This window comes from Desmodus rotundus, chromosome 6 (assembly GCF_022682495.2).
Source record: "Desmodus rotundus isolate HL8 chromosome 6, HLdesRot8A.1, whole genome shotgun sequence".
Taxonomy (NCBI): domain Eukaryota; kingdom Metazoa; phylum Chordata; class Mammalia; order Chiroptera; family Phyllostomidae; genus Desmodus; species Desmodus rotundus.
This window is the reverse complement of record NC_071392.1, coordinates 156,500,622-156,516,340: the sequence shown is the minus strand read 5'-3', so window position 1 is coordinate 156,516,340 and position 15,719 is coordinate 156,500,622. Positions and strand designations below refer to the sequence as shown.

General features: G+C 55.8%; 2 protein-coding genes across 8 annotated transcripts; one reads left to right on the top strand and one right to left on the bottom strand.

The window, feature by feature from the left end:
* Positions 1–121: 121 nt before the first annotated feature.
* Positions 122–4,268, top strand: LOC112319608 (nucleolar protein 16). Its single transcript, XM_024576947.4, has 5 exons — positions 122–322; positions 413–521; positions 1,618–1,687; positions 3,036–3,142; positions 3,675–4,268. Exons 1-5 carry the CDS (start codon positions 216–218, stop codon positions 3,816–3,818), a joined length of 537 nt encoding a protein of 178 aa, XP_024432715.1. The 5' UTR covers positions 122–215; the 3' UTR covers positions 3,819–4,268.
* A 668-nt stretch (positions 4,269–4,936) lies between these two features.
* ARL10 (ARF like GTPase 10) lies at positions 4,937–14,073 on the bottom strand. 7 transcript variants are annotated; one of them, XM_053926060.1, is made up of 7 exons: positions 13,839–14,073; positions 13,089–13,290; positions 9,945–10,120; positions 7,996–8,321; positions 7,038–7,252; positions 6,721–6,758; positions 4,937–5,918 (listed from the first exon to the last, which is right to left on the bottom strand). In XM_053926060.1, exons 1-4 carry the CDS (start codon positions 14,019–14,021, stop codon positions 8,148–8,150), a joined length of 735 nt encoding a protein of 244 aa, XP_053782035.1. In that variant the 5' UTR covers positions 14,022–14,073; the 3' UTR covers positions 4,937–5,918; positions 6,721–6,758; positions 7,038–7,252; positions 7,996–8,147. The 7 variants fall into 7 exon arrangements, with proteins under 7 accessions (XP_053782035.1, XP_053782032.1, XP_053782031.1 ...); XM_053926057.1 differs by having other exon boundaries at positions 6,721–7,252; XM_053926056.1 differs by having other exon boundaries at positions 4,937–6,887.
* Positions 14,074–15,719: the final 1,646 nt, after the last annotated feature.

Below are 15,719 nucleotides of genomic sequence, written 5' to 3'. Positions count from 1 at the left end.
GGGCGGGGGAAAGACTGTGCTGAGCGATGTACGCAGGCGCAACTTCTCATTGCATTCTGGAAGTTGTAGTAATTAGCACGGTATTGCTCCCGGGAGGACTACATTTCCCAAGAAGCCTGCCAAGCTGTGCGTTCACACGCCGGAAGGAGTCCGCTCCACGAGGTTTTAGGAGCAAGGGCCGCGGAGTCTGAGTTACCTGTGCAGTGGTCGGCGTGATGCCTAAAGCCAAGGGGAAGACCCGGAGGCAGAAGTTCGGTTACAATGTTAACCGGAAACGCCTGAACCGGAATGCTCGACGGAAGGCAGCCCCGCGGATCGAGTGGTGAGGGGGCTGGGGTTCAGGAGGCCGCGGGCCTCGGGCAGGACGGCCGGCGAGATGACAGTTCCGCGCTCTCCCTCTCTTTGCCCGTAGCTCCCACATCCGACATGCCTGGGACCACGCCAAATCCGTGCGGCAGAACCTGGCCGAGATGGGGTTGGCTATGGACCCCAACAAGGCGGTGCCCCTCCGTAAGAGAAAGGTACTGACACGGCAGGGTCCGGCCTGGCCCTCAGTCCTGCCCTTTACCTCCCTCACGCCCGTCCTCGGTTTGCGACCTCGCCACAGAGAACTCGGCCAGCCCGCGCGGACTGTGGCTGAGAGTCCCTTTACGACCTCCTCCGTACGCACTGGCCCTGGGTTGGAGCTTCTCCTTCACTCATTTTTTCCCTCTGAAATTAACTTGTTTGCGTCCCTTGTCATCTCAATGGTATTTTCCAGAATTTATCTTTTTCTGCCCTTAACTTTCATCGTAAGGACTCCCCAGGTTTTGGGATCCTTACTTACTGTTCGTTCCATCTTTCCCCAGTCGTCCAGCCTCATTGGACCGAGGCTTCTCTAGGGCCAGTTTCTCCCAAGGAAGGATTTTCTGGGCCACCCTTTAAAAAAAAATAGCATCCCTTTTCACTCAGTGACTTCTTCCCTGCATTATTTTAATTTACAGCACTTGTAAATACTCGGTGGTGTGTTACCTATTTGTTTATCTGTTTCCTGGCTGGGCCTCTTTTCCCCAACATAATCCCCTTGGGGACAGGACTATGTGTTTTGTACATTAAATCTCCAGTGGTACTTGGGATGTGGATGATGCTCAATAAACAGTTAACCTAAAGCATGGGCTTGCTGGTCGAATTTGTCTTTTTACCCCTTCCTCCCAGAAGGAAAGAGTGCTACTGTTTCTTGAACAGATTTGAAGCCACAGCCAAGCACTGTCAGGTTGCTCTTCCCCATAGAGAAGAGATGTGACATCCCCCCCAAACCGCCCCCCCCCCGCCGTTGTAAATTATAAAGCACGTCTGTGTCTGTTGTTCCATTGGACTGTCACCCAACAAAGGGAGGCAGGCGAGGGGTATTACGCTCATTTCACAGACAGGCACGGAAAGATGTATTGCTTGCTTGATTCTCTTGGGAACCGTGAAGCCTCCAGGGGATTGATTCTCCTTGTCACCTGTTCCTGCCTAACCTTGTACAAGGATTCTTAAGGGTCATGCATTGGTGCTGGGATGGGCAAGAGCCTCTAGAAGTTTCCCTCATCCAGGATCCTTCCTTCATTTACTGGTCTCACTGGCTGTTCTCTGCAGGTCAAGGCCATGGAGGTGGACGTAGAAGAGAGGCCTCAGGAGCTCGTGCGGAAGCCCTACGTGCTAAATGGTGGGTTTTGGCCACATTGCTCTGGGTTACCCTCTAGTGTGGTCAGGTCTGGAAAGGGCAGGTGGAGAAACTGAGGCTCAGAGGGAAGAAGTGACTGGTCCAGGGCTCACAGAGTTAGGGCTGTGTTTCCGGCTGGAACATTTGCAGTCTACTGACCAAACTCACGTGTGCGAAGTGAGGTCAGAGACGTTCAGGGAGGATGGAGCCAGCGGCCTGAGAGGTTAGGAGGGAAAGCGCTAAGTCTCAGGCACACATTTCAGCATCTCCTGCCTTTCAGGATGAACAGATTTTTTAGAGATTTGACCGTCTCATTTCATCTTCCCAATGAGCAAGCCATTCCATGTTCATTAAGGCCGTGGAAACTGAATATTGAAACAGAAGAGTACAATCTGCGGGGAAGACGGATACTCTGGAATTCTCCACCCGTTCTTCCTCTTACCTGAGATTGACGTTTGATACAGAACCCCTTGAGGCCCCGTCTTCAGCGTGTATCAGTGATTCCTATGAGAAGCACTGCACTAGCTTGCGTATATAAAACCAAGTACTTACTGTCGTCAAAGCCAACTGACAGTTTTTTGACTATGAGCAAGTTTAGCACTTAATTCCAGATGAGATTTGACCGCCTTGTCTCCGTGAGCTCTGTCTCTCCCTTCACAGGTGAGAAATAGGGAGCGTCTGCCTGGCCGTTTCAGAAACGAAGCCATTATTGGCTCCCCAGCTTGGCTTTTTCCCTCCTGTGGAACAGAGAAGTGCCTGGGTCCAGCTGTAGGCCCTGTTTCTCATTTGTTCAGACCTTTCATTTCATGTGTTAGTGTAACATGAGAAAGAGGTTCTGCCCTGGCTGGTGTGACTCAGTGGATTGAGTGCCAGCCTGAGAACCAAAGGGTCACCAGTTCGATTCCCAGTCAGGGCACATGCCTGGGTTGCAGGCCAGGTCCCCAGTAGGGGGTGTGTGGGAGGCAACCACACATTGATTTTTCTCTCCCTTTCTCCCTCCTTTCCCCTCTCTAAAAATAAATATATATATATATATATATTTTTTTTTTTTTTTTAAAGGGGGTTCTCCATTTTAGAGCTGAAAGGGAGCCCTGTCCATTCATCTCTGCCCCCAGGACCTGGCACTAAGCAGTTTCCTGCCTTTTACTCATCTGACTGTATCTTAGGCAGAGCCTGGGACCCAAGGTGCTGAAGAGGAAGGTTTTGGCACTGAATGTGTGGATGGAGAAAGCCCATCAGATGGCTGATGTAGCAACTTTTGTGGCTTGGGACTGGGTGAAGGGGTGACTAGGCAGCTCAAATAGTGCAGAAAGCAACGCCTCATTCTGTCTCCTGGCTTCTCTCACCCCAGACCTGGAGACAGAAGCCAGCCTCCCAGAAAAGAAGGGAAATACGCTGTCTCGGGACCTCATAGACTATGTGCGCTACATGGTGGAGAACCACGGGGAGGACTACAAGGTGAGTGTCTTGGGCCTGGCAGAAAGAACCACAGGGGCCTGTTGGGAAGGCACCCTGGACTGTTGGAGACCTGATCTGCTTGCCTCGTGCCTATTTCCTGAGTGGAAACAAAGGGAGGCCTCCAGGAGGTGGTGTCCACTGACGATGGTGCTCATGGCTGAGACAGACTGAGCACCGCAGACTGAGTCCCACGGTGTCCTTTTGCTTGTGTGGTATTTACAAAGAACTTGAACTACTTGCCTTTTTAGTTACGGGAGGGTTCAAATCAAAGTCGCTATTTTTTGGCCTCTGTTAAAAATGGAAAGATCTGGCTACATGGGACCCCCTAGTCAAGCGGGACTAGTTGGCTGGCTGGAGCGTGAGCTGCTCAGCTGGCCCCCGTGGTATCTGCACCCATGTCCCCATGCACGCCGTGGCTTTCGAGGTGAGGAATCTGAACCTCCAAAACAGGAAGTGGCTGGCCCACCTTCAGCAGAGCTAGGATTTGAACCTTTGCCTATCCAGCCCTCAAGTGGCCCTTCTCTCTTCTTAGGCTATGGCCCGGGATGAGAAGAATTATTACCAAGATACCCCAAAACAGATCCGGAGTAAGATCAACGTCTACAAGCGTTTCTACCCAGCGGAGTGGCAAGCCTTCGTTGACTCTTTGCAGAAGAGTAAGATGGAGGTTGAGTGACTGGTTCAGCTCCAGGCTGAAGCCTCTCCTGGACCCGAGAAGCTGGAGCTGGGTTAAGGCAAGGACGGGAGTGTGGCCTCGGATGAGGCTGACCCAGCCCCATCCTCGGGGCCTGCCTGCCTGGTCTGGGTGACGCGAGGAAGTAACAGGTGCTCCACAGCAGGACCACGGGCAGGGTGTGATGTGGGCACTGGGCCTTTTCTTAGCCTTGAATACTTTGTCCTCAGCTGTTAATACAGAAATCCTCCTGCTCCTAAGGTTTCTCCCATAAGCACCTGAAATGCCTCTCCTCACTGCTCTCGAAGAGGGCTCAGTGTTTTCACACGGACCGTTTCACACAACACCCTGTAAGGAAACTGAGGCTCGAATGGTGGTGGGGGTTGGGGGGTTGAAGTGGTCTTTCAACAGCCATGTCTAGGCTCTCAAGTGCTGTCCTGCACCCTGGCCCCGAGCACAGTGCACCCGGCCCATTGTGGGCGGGCTGGGCGGGCTGGGCGGTCCGGCCCCCAGGCTCCAGTCTGCAGACAGTCTTCGGCGTTTGGCCTCATGACTTTGCCCTTCACAGCATCCCAGGTTCAGACCTTTGCCTAGGCTGGCCCTGAACTTGTTTCTCTGGCCAGTTCAGGCACCAGTTTTAGGAGGCCTTCCCTACCTCCCACCATCCCCTGCCCCCAGGCTGCATAAGTGGCCTCAGGTCCCCACACCCAGACTCCCATTAGTGAGGCCTGTCAGTTGGGTCTGCCTTTTAATCTGCTTGACATCTCCTACTAGATGGAGTGAGTGCAGGGACCTTGCCTGGAAATGCTCGTGGAGTGGCCTTCATTCTGACCTCAGGCGTGGAGGCTGTCAGGTGATATCCTTGCTCCCATTTCCACACCTGGCTGACAGGGCCAGAGCCAGGGAGTGGGGGAAGGGTTTGGACACCCCCAGAAGGTACTGAGACCAAAGCTGATGTTCATTAGCACCCCACGCCCGAGTGGGCTGAGGGGCCCAGGGACTTGCTATTGACAAACCAGATCACAAGGGGTGTTCTAGGACCACCGCCGTACGTGTCCCTCACTGGGACTTGAACACCCAGCACACACTCCTTAAAGTCAGAATTCAAGTAAAGCCACGCCTCAGTTTTTGGCATTTATTGTGCAGTCCCTCTGGCACCACCAGCACTCCATCTCTCCCCCTGTGGGTATGGGGCTGCCAGGCAGGGGCGGGTGGCAAGGCCCCTTTACCTCCATATCTTTGATGGGAACCTTCCCCTTGTGCCTTAATGGGCCCATCTCCTCCCAGGGCAGCAGACAAGGAGAGGCTGGAGGCTCCCCTTTTCAGCGCAACTGGGAAGGACTTTGGGGACACATAAGCAGACAGTAGGCGAGAGAGGCTTGATGCTCAGCCTGTCCTGGCTCTGAGGTTTGGGGCAGTGGCGTGAGGATGACACCACAGGCGAGTGTCAGCAGCTGGTGTGACGTGCTGGCAGTTGCCACCAAACTGGCATAAGGGCAAAATGGTTTTCAAAGGCAAGTGGAGGTGTTTTGCGGGGGGCCCAATGTTTCCTTCAGGCAGAAAGGCCCATGTTCATCGGCACCTCTGACGGGACCTGTGAAGCACTGGCTCCATCCCTCCCTGGTCCTACACTGGTTCCTCTGCACTGGCAGTGCTGAGTGGCACGACGTGCCAGAGGCTCTTGGGATGGGCATTCGGTCCAAGGGGATGGTGCCAGCAGCCTCAAGAGCCCTCTCGCCCAGACCATTCACATGCCCTGGCTCCGGGCCGGGTTGGGCTCTCTCCAAAGGGACGGCAGCAGGTCAGAGAATGTACTATCAGAAGCGTCGGTTTCACTTAAATAACTTAAGAACAGATGCCCCTCAGCCAGGGGAAGTGACCCAGACACAAGTTCCGAGGGCAGGGGCCTCCCTCCCACGTGAAGAGTGGGCACTGCCTTCCTCCGCCATCTTCGTTAGGAGAGCCGCCAGACATGTTCTGTCCCCATGCTTAGGCAGGCTGGGGGCTGCAGTTGGGGCAGTGGTGGGACTGCAGCAGGACCCACGGCAGCTCAGGAACCTCGCTCACGTTGAGATGAACAGCTCCACGTAATGTCTGGGTCCCCTGAAACAAAGTCACATTCAGGAGCAACTGGTCAGAGTGCCACAAGGCCAGGCAGCTAGCTGTTCCTAAGGCCACTGTCCTTCGCCCAGCTTGGTCCTGGAAACCAGAGCAGACGGGCTCTGACACTCTGCTGGGAGGATGGGCCAGCATCCCCTTCAGAGCACAGCTGCCAGCCACGGACGTGCTGAACCAAACCCACAAGCCAACAACGTCTGTATCCCGTACCAGGGAGGGCGGGCAGCGTGGCCCTGCAGCGTCCCTCATCAGTGTGTGTCTTCTAGAGCTGCCGGGACCCATCAGTTCTGGGTGGTCTTTGAAAGTAGCTCAGCTACATGCAGTTGAACTCTATTCAAGTTCACTTCCCCCACTGGGGACTATAAACATTGTAGCACGTAGTGATAATGGACCACAGGCATGTCTGAATGAGAAGAGGAAGGTCCCCTCACTAATGTCGGTTCCAAAGGTGACAAGCTCTGGAAACCAGGGTGGGGGGTGGGTGCTCATAGGACACAGAAGTGAGGATTCTCTGCAAAGTGAATCCCATGGCAAAGTGAAAAGTTGCCAGAAAAATTTTAAAGGCTCCTCTAAACCCCAAGTCATTCGTTAATTATTTAAAATAAAAGCAGACAAGTCACTCCTTAATGCATGAAGTTAATCAGAATTTCAAAGGCAGGGATGCTGGACACCTGCAGCCCCAGTGCAGAGCGGTTCAGTTCTTCCACCTCCTTTCCTGTCCCTCCTACCACACTGGCCACAGAACCGAAGCACAGAGTAAACATCAAATGAAATGAAGGCACGTCACCTGTTCTCCACGAAAAAGCACACGGAGTTGGCTATCAGCTGTAAAAAAAAAGTCCATCTGTGGCTGTCGATTACTCAGTGGTGCTGACAGGCAGAAGGCTCCTCCTTTGCCAGCACTAATGAGAGGCGTTGATGCGGGGACAAGGTGGCCCTTAAGCCGGCTGGTCCCTGGAAGGAGGGTCGGGATTCGCACTGGAGAGGACACTGGAAACTCCGTCCAACTTGGCTGGAGCTGGGGCATCCACAGGCCCAGGAACGCTAAGCGATGGACCCCAGGCTGCCCTCTAGGCTGGTCGGCTAAGGCCCATTTCTTTTTACCTGGATTTACATGCTTGAAATTTCCTTTCCCAGAGTCTCTTGTCCACACAGGAGCGGTATGATGTACTGATGGAGCAGAGCGAAGGATTCAAGGCGGAGGAGGCCACTGCTCTGCAGATTTTTGACGCAGGTAGCTTACCACCGTGGCACTCGTGACTCCAGCCACTTCCTCAAAGATCCAGATTTCCCATGACAGTCATCTGGTGTTTCAGCACCTAGAAACAGACTAAATCTTCGGCCTGTTCCTTATAAATAAATAAATAATCACAATGCAGTTCTGGGCTGACGTCCAGTGCCCAGCTCTGGTGGACAGTCTTTGGTCTTCTTCCCTCTGGGAATGGGGACGTCTTTCTCCCCTCCTTATGTAAACACGGGCACTGGCACAGTTAGTGCAGGAGCAGCGGCTTCTGTCTCCAGAGTTGGGGGGAGGGGGACAGGGCTTCAGTTTTCTCATCAGGGCGTGGACACCATGTACTGTAGGTCTGAGAGGCTGCAGGGCCGGGCCTTGGCTTGGGGAAGCAGGGAGGTTTCAGGTGCCTGCTGGGATCTTTGTCCTCACACGTCTTACCTCTGTGGCTGGGAGACGCATCTTCCAGTTAGAAAAGTCCACAGAAGTCATCTTTCAAATGAAGGCCGCAGGGCCAGACAGGAAGAGACTCATTAAGACCCTGAGCCAGATGGCAGAGCCGGGGCTCCCTGCAGCCGCCCAGGACTGCCCGCGAGGGAGTGCCATGGAGTCTCCAGGAGCCAGTCTAGACTGGGGGTGCTTCTGGCCCTGTCACAGTCAGCCGCTGCGACCCGCAGGCAGGGACGCACTGAGCCCACGGACCGGCTCACTGTACAGGTCAGGAGGAGGGGCCTTCACTGGGGAAAGCTGGACCCCCTTCCAGGCCAGAAACAGCCACTCTGTGCTGCCCTGTGCACCCCCCTGCCCCCCGCAGCCCCACAGCCACCTCACCAGGAAGGCTTCTGCGAGGTTCTCAGCCTGGGCCAAGCCCTGCTCGTGAGGGCCAGGAGAGAAGGGACGTGTAGCTGCGTGGCCCCAGGCCCAGGCTGCAGATGGAGCAGCAGCCTGGGCTCCCGGGGCTGGTCAGCGACAGGAGGGGCAGCCTAGGAGAGAAGCTCCAAGAGCAGTCTCCAGATGTGCACGGTGCCGGGGTCTTCAACGCCGGGCCCTGCGGGGGCGATGCTGGCCCCCAAGAAGAAGATCTCCCGCTGGCTGTCCACAGCGTGCAGACCCAGCTCCTGCTGCAGCTCCACCATGCTCACGGCCTCGCTCAGGTCCTGTGAAACAGCCGACAGTGTTCACCAACTCCCGGCCTCAGCCAGGAAACAAACCCGAGCGACCTTGGCCTCAACTCTCCCTCGTCTCTGCCTTTCCTTTGAACGCATCTCTCCTCCCATCACCAGCCGCTGTGGGTAGAAGTAGCACTTCCTGTACGCTGCACGGCGATGGGCACTGAGTCTTACTTAGTTCACAGCCCACACTTACCCGATGAGGAAACCAGCTCGGGGGGTGGAGTCATTTAGTCACAGACGCAGTGTTAAGAGGTAGAGTCAGGCTTCACACTGGGGTTGGTGTGATGCCCAAGCTTAGGACCCACACAGGAGTCCTAGCTCAGCCTCCTGGACTCAGCGTGGAGAGATTTTACAGCGGGGTCACCTCCAGGCAAGGGCCTCACCTCCCCAGCCCCTAGACCCTGGCGGAGGAAGAGGCCACTACAAAACACAGCTGGGGAGGGTGCATTTTAATTCCAGCCCTGATCTGAGATTAAAATGACTTTCTTGGAGCAACTCCTAGAATGCTGGGCCCTTCAGTGTTGTCTCCTGTGGGTTCAAAGTTGCTACAAACTATAGTTTATGTGTAAGATGATGTAATTCACTGTCCAAACCGGGGTACTTCTGAGACTCAAAGTGGGCACTGTTAATAATTATACTACAATAACAGGTATAAAAGGGGGCTGTCCCAGGCAGACCAGGACACACGGTAACCTATTTATAAATGTCAAGTCCTGATGGGCAAGGGGATTTTAGGTCAAAGACAGAAGCCCCCCCCAACCAGGCTGGAAACATGCCCCAGGACTCGGGGACGTGGGCACAGGCCACAGGAAGTAACTTCAGGACTCCGTACTGTGGCTGTGTCACTGGTATTGAGAATGGCACTTTTGGTCTGTGATGCCAAGGCTGCTGGGCCCAAAGCACCTCGCTGGCACCCAGGAGAGGTGTGGTGTAGGGGTTAGTGGCAGAAACCTTGGGGACAATTGGAGTTCAAGTCCTGCCTGTGCCACACCCCACCTGGAGCTTTGGGCCCTTAGGGACAACAGCAAGGCCCATCGTTGGGTTTTGTAGGTCCTGCTGTCAAGTGCTAGCACGGTGCCTGGCGCACAGTAAGCGGCACGCAGTAAAATCCAGGTGTTATTTTATTATACTCTGTTAACTTCTCATCGCTTCCCAGCCTTAGTTCTTTGATCTAGAGTCAGAGGTCACAAGGACACAGCAGAGTACAAAAGGTGCAGGCGTCGGAGTCAGACACCCCAATTCCACTATTTTTGAGGCATACAACCCTGGGGAGACTACAAAGCCTCCGAGATTCTGACTCCCTGTGTGTACACGGGACTAGTGTTCCAGGCCTCAGAGGGTCAACAGAAGCATAACAGGAAGCGTCACTCAAAACCACACCTGGCATCTAGTGCATACTGAGTAACTCTTTCTCATTTCTCCAGGATGAAGGATGACAGGGAGGCAACAGGGAAGGCTGACAGGATGGGGACGTGGGATGAGGGAAGAGCACAGGCAGAAGGGGGGGCAGGATCTCCGCCAAGTTCACCAGGTCGTGGGCCTGGGCTTGCATCCCTCTACAGGGCACCCACCCCTGCCCAGGTACCTGCCATCAAGTCTGGCCCTCACCTGCTTGTTGGCCACCACGACGACAGGCAGGTCAGGGTCCTTGTCCAGCAGCTTGTGCAGCTCCTGCCGGGCCCAGGGCAGCCGCAGCCGGTCAGCTGAGTCCACCATGAACACCAGCACATCCACCTCATTCACAAACTCCTTCCAGTAGAAGCGCAGGTTCTGGCTGCCACCGACTAAGGAGAGGCCAAGAGCCAGTTCAGAGCCTTCCTGGGCCCTGGGTCACTACACACAGCCCCACCGCACAGAGCCGATCAGATCTGGGTTTAGCTCCAGCTGACAGCTGGGTCTCCCTGGCAAGTTGCTACCTTCACACATCAGTCTCCTCTCACTGAACTTACCTAACAGCAAAACCCAAAGGTGCAAATACAATGCTCTTTTCTGAGGGCTGGTGTATAGTAGGTGCCTCCTGCCAACCCTAGCCTCCTCGTGGGTCCAGTAGCTGCGGCCAGAAGCCAGGACTCCTCGCCCTGCCTGTGCACAACCACCCTCCATTCAGCTTCTCTTGTTCAGTCTGGTCACCCCATCTTCTCCCCCTGGAAAGGCCAAACTCAATCCTGCCACACGGCTGCCACCCGTGTGCACCCCCAGCTATGGGGTGCCTTCCTGTTCCTCTTTGCCCCTCTGCCCAGGCCCCACTGGTCACCCTGCATCCTAGTGTTTCTGGTCATACACCTGACCCTCATGGACTCTAAGCTCTTTGAAAGTAAGAGCCATTTATCTCTGGACCCCCCAAAGCCCTCAGCACAATGCCTGGCACATAGCAGGCACTCAACAAGTATTTACTGAGTGCTTACTAGGTGCCAAGCGCTGATCTGGGTGCTGGAGATACAGAGGTGAGCACGGCAGGCAGGCAGGGGCCTTGCTCTGGAGGAGCTCCCTTCACAGTCAAGATGGCACGGCAATCACACACATGCACGTTTCAGAAAGGAGGGATGTGAAACAAACGGTGGAAGTGGCTGGGGGCGTGGATTTGGATTGGGTGGTCTACGAAGGTCTCCCCAAGGAGGCTGCATGTGGGCCGAGTCTGGGGTGATGAGAAGGAGCTAGTCATGGAAGAGACAGGGAAAGCACTCGAGGAAGAGAAAAGAGCAAGCGGGACAGAAGGTGGCCAGGGTGGCCGAGGCCCTGCCGGAGGGAGCCATTCCCAGCAAGGCCAGCCTGGGCTGAACCACACAGGGCCTGTGAAGTCACAGTGAGGCTGCGGGGAGCCCCTTAGGATTTTAACCAAGAGGGACATGATCTGTGAGGTACCACTGGCTCACACTGGGACCCTGCAGAGGGACACGGGGGGGGGGGGAGGGCGGGAGTGGAAGCAGGAGGGCCAGCAAGGAGGCTGTCACAGCACCGAGAGATGATGGTGGCTTGGATCAAGCAGGCAGTGGTGCAGGGGGAGAAGCAGGCAGGCCAGAACTCAGAGAGATGAGGACACAGCTAGCAGGACTAGCTAATGAGGTGGGCACTGGAGATGGGGGAAGGGAAGAGCCATCAAGGACCCACAGCCCACTCTTAGCCGGGTGCCGGGCCTGACGGTGTGGGAGACCACAGCAAAGCGAGCGGTGGGAGGGGAAAGCCCCGGGACTTGGATGGGAGATCTGTGGTGCAATCCAGGCCAAGGGGCCCTTTGGAGGCTGGATGGTGCCCTTGGGTAACATGAAAACACCAAACCCGCTCTCCCAGGGCTGGACGCAGGGGGCACTCTCACTTCCAGACAGAGTGGGCCTCAAGTGCAGAACCCCCACTTGACCTTTCTGTGTCCCTGGCACAAAAGAGGGAGATGGGGAAAGCTTGCTGTGGAGCCCGAATTGCAGGTGAATGTCAATGTTTGCTATATTCAGGAAGGAAGATGTAGCCAGATCAGACCCATAGGCCAGTGCCTGAGATCGGAGGCACTGGGCCCAGTCAGGCCAACAGCCGGGCCCTGAGTCCGAGCCCCTGCCTAGCACTTAACCACACCCACCCAGTCTTCACGGTCTGAGCTTTGTTTGGCAGGAAGTCTGCCTGTCCCCCCACAAGTGTGTGGCTGGACACAGGCGGCTAAGTACTGCTGCCCTCTCAATTCCCTCTGTGCCATCCTCTCCCAAGACCCCAAGCAGGGTTGAGTGAGTGATCAGAGAGGGCTGGGGGCTGCTCAGGCACCCTCTGATCACTCACTCAACCAGCTCTCCCAGGCGCCTGCTCGGGGCTGGGGCCCAGGAGCCAGAGCTGGATCAGACCTCCCTGTGTCCCAGAGGCCTCGACAGGGGCACAGGCTGGTGTGTGCAGGCAAGTACTGAAGCAGACGGGGAGCCTGGAGGAGCAGCCCTACACCTGGCCTGGGGGTCAGAGGAGGCTTCACAAGGACATCATGTTTGATGTAAACCTTGAAGGATGAGTTTACCAAGGGAAGAGGGGCTTTCCAGACTGAGGGGACAGCGCTTGCAAAGGGCAGGAGACAAAACAGGAAGCACCCTCCAGAAACAAGCAATGTAGCACGGCGCTTCCCGTCAGGAGTCAGGCAGTTGCCGGGCCTCAAGTTTCCCCATGCATCAATGAGGGTAATAATTGTTTCCAGTTGCATGCAGTTGTTGGGTTTCATTAAGTACAGTCATGCGCCACATTAATGACACTTCAGTCAACATCAAACCGCATGTATGGCAGTAGTCCCATAAGATTATAATGGAGCTGGAAAACTCCCATCACCTAGTGGCCCCGTAGTGCGATGCATTACAGTTGTCTACGGTATTCAGTACAGCAACACACCGCACAGGCTTGAAGCTGGGCTGTGCACCATCTAGGTGTGTGGAAGTGCAGACTGTGATGGTCGCACAAGGGTAAAGTCACCTAATGACGCATTTCCCAGTGGTGCCCCTGTCCTTCAGTGGCACTTGATGAATGGCATACGGGAAACTAGCTGCCAGTGTCTGCGTTGGCCATGTGGGCTTCCGCTGGAGTGAGGGGCAGGCCAGAGGGGCCCGCTGGAGCCCACCTTGGAATGCAGTTTGTTCTGTATCCTGTGCCCCCAGAAACTCGGGAAGGATTTCATACAGGGGTATGCTCTGCTTAGATATGCATTTTGGAGCCACCCCCAGGCAAAGAGCCCAGGTGTGGATCCAACTCAGGTGACGGTGAGCAGGGTTGGGCGGGAGGGGGGGTTCTGCTCACTCTCTAGCAGGTCCACCTCGAAGTCCTTGGTGGGCAGCCGCACGGAGTTGAAGCCCCAGGTGGGAACGTGGCCTTCCAGCGGTGGCTTCCCGGACAGCACGCGCAGGAACGTGCTCTTCCCTGAGCCATCCAGCCCCAGCACCAGCACCTCACGCTGCTCCAACTCCTCCAGCACCGGCTCTTCGTCCTCCTCGTCCTCGGGCTGCGGGACACAGGTCAGGCTGCGGCCTCACCCTCCTGCCTTGCTCTTTGGGAGGGGAGACCGCAGGTACCAAGGCGCCCATCCCTGCCTTCCACCTGTTCAGGGCAGGCAGGCACAGCCTGGTGCAATGGGACTAGAGCGGCCTCCGGAGTCCTGAGTCCCCAACCTCGTTCTGCATGCTCTCCCTGAGTGGCCTCGGGCAAATTCCCTTTGCCCACGTGCCAGGGCCGCTAAAACCACGGAGTTGGGGGAGCGGCGCAGCGCAGCCACCAGCTCACTGAAGGGCCATAGGACCTCTCGCGACATCCCCAGAGCCGCGCACTGCGCAGGCGCTGGGCGGGCGCCGGCTGCACTTGGTGCGGCCCCGACACAGCTCGCGAAGAAGCCGGCGTCCGCCCCCAGCCCCCTCCCCAAACCTCCACCGGTTCCTCGGTTCTGCGGCCCACAACGGCCCGGCTGCCCGCGCAGGGGCCTGCGGGCGGCAGCTCCAAGCCCTGGAACCGGGCCCTTCCGTCGCTCGCGGGGAGGCGCACCAGCCCTACACTCACGTCCCACTCGTCCCAGTCCGGGAGGCGGGCGGGCTCCACGCCCCACCAGCCTTCGCCGCGGTCCCAGCGCCGTTCCCGTCCGCGGCCGAAGTAGGCCTTCCAGAGGATGAAGAGCACCGAGCCGAGCACAGCAGCGGCGCCGCCCAGCGCCAGTACCAAGGGGCTCAGCGGCCGAGGCGCCATCGGGCCGGGCGCGGGTGCACTGGCCGAAGATGGCCCCGCTGCGACTGCTGCAGCCGCGCCCACCCACCCACCCACCCCAGCCCCGCACTACAAGCCCCACAATGCACCACCGCTGTCGCGACAGGCCACCGGCACCCCAGCGGCGGGAGTGGGGGCGCCGGTGGGAGCACTGGGACCTCCCGCCCCCTGGGCTAGGTGCGGAATGGAGCCAGAAGCTGTGCCTGAGCAGGACCGGAGACAGTGATACCGGCGTCTACCGAGTTCTTGCTGTGTGCCAGGGGGTTAGCTCGCGGATGTTCTCGGTTACTCCTTAAAACAGTACCTCGTGGGAGGGAAAACCGCCGTCCAGGTCGCACCGTAGTGCATTAGCAGAGTTTGCACTAAAACCCAAGCAACCTGTTTCCTGAGCATCCCTCAAGACTTCAAGGGGGAAATGGCTGCAGTAACTTGTCCAATTTGTGATCGACTAGGACTTTTTTAGGTGCCATAAGGTGCTCGCTGGGGATTTATTTCAAAGCGAGAAAAATAACTTCAAAATTGTTTTCGAACGCCACCTTTATGAAAATTATATATTGTCCTAAGCGAAGTTGGCATAATAATCTGCAGACAATGAAACATAACTACATTTGATAATGCAGTTTTTTAACAAAAACGGACCAATTATTTTACTTTCAAGTATTCAGAGTCTTTTTTGTGGGTCCCTGGAAAGCCCGTAGACAGTAACACTGTGAGGTACTGGGGGCTGGGACTTCATATGAATTTTGGTAGCACGCAACTCAGCCCAACACAGCCAGAGACTGTGTCCGCAGCACCCAGCATAGTGCCTGACGAAAAGTAAGACACAAGAACACGTTTTCCGTCTAACCAACGGCTCCACACTAGCTGTGTGACGTTGGCCTGGCTCTTTGCGCACCTGAGTTGCACCGTGTGTAGTATCAGATTAGATAAACTGGTTTCTAAGGACAGTCTGACTGTTGACTCGCTAGCCCAGCATCTTAATCTCTTCAATGAAATCTTTCTTCTCCCTCACCACTAGGGGGAGATGTTGCTTCCCATTATTTCTTCCTCCGGAAAGTGGTTTCAACCTGTTGCCCCAGGGATGTAAAAAGTGAGGAGCTGAGACCAAGGACAACCAATAACTAAATTACCAGGTAGATACTCAGCCCCGGGCTCTGTTGCTTCCTGGCTGAGGTACCTTTGCCAAGGTCCCCTTGAGCGTGTTAGTTTCCTCTGCTGCCAATTGGGCAATGGAAATGGACATTGCTGAGCGCTGCTAGGTGGAAAGCCTCATCTAGGATGGCCAAAAAGGGGGCAGGCTTCCAGGTAAAGCTCCCAGTCTCGAAGCCCCAGAAATGCAAATGCCCTTCCTGCTGCCTTCCCAGTGACCACGTTCCTTTCTGCTGATGGGTCGTGCAAACACTGGCAGCTCTGTCTAGGGAATGGGACTTTCTGAGGGCTTGGCCTGGCCGGGGAGGGCAGACGTCTACAGGAAAGCAGATGCCCCCTCCCCTGTGAAGTAGAATGCAAGATAGGAGGCAACCAGGGTGGATGCAAGAGAGATCCTGGTCAATTCTAATTTTTGAGGCTCCAAGTTTATTAAAGTATGAAATGCCCAAGGAATGGCAAAAAGACAATTCAGGGGCAGAAGCATTTAGAAAAATAGTGTCCTGGTAAGTGTATGTTGTAAACCTACGTAAA

Bases quoted from the DNA above. Each gene is read 5' to 3' on its own strand.
- LOC112319608 (XM_024576947.4), top strand. From the start codon at position 216: ATGCCTAAAGCCAAGGGGAAGACCCGGAGGCAGAAGTTCGGTTACAAT. The intron at 323-412 runs GTGAGGGGGCTG...CTTTGCCCGTAG, and splicing joins GCAGCCCCGCGGATCGAGTG to CTCCCACATCCGACATGCCT. The intron at 522-1,617 runs GTACTGACACGG...TGTTCTCTGCAG, and splicing joins TGCCCCTCCGTAAGAGAAAG to GTCAAGGCCATGGAGGTGGA.
- ARL10 (XM_053926054.1), bottom strand. From the start codon at position 14,021: ATGGCGCCTCGGCCGCTGAGCCCCTTGGTACTGGCGCTGGGCGGCGCC. The intron at 13,291-13,838 runs GTGAGTGTAGGG...TGTGTCCCGCAG, and splicing joins CGGACTGGGACGAGTGGGAC to CCCGAGGACGAGGAGGACGA. The intron at 10,121-13,088 runs GTGAGCAGAACC...GCCTCTCCTTAG, and splicing joins CGAGGTGGACCTGCTAGAGA to TCGGTGGCAGCCAGAACCTG.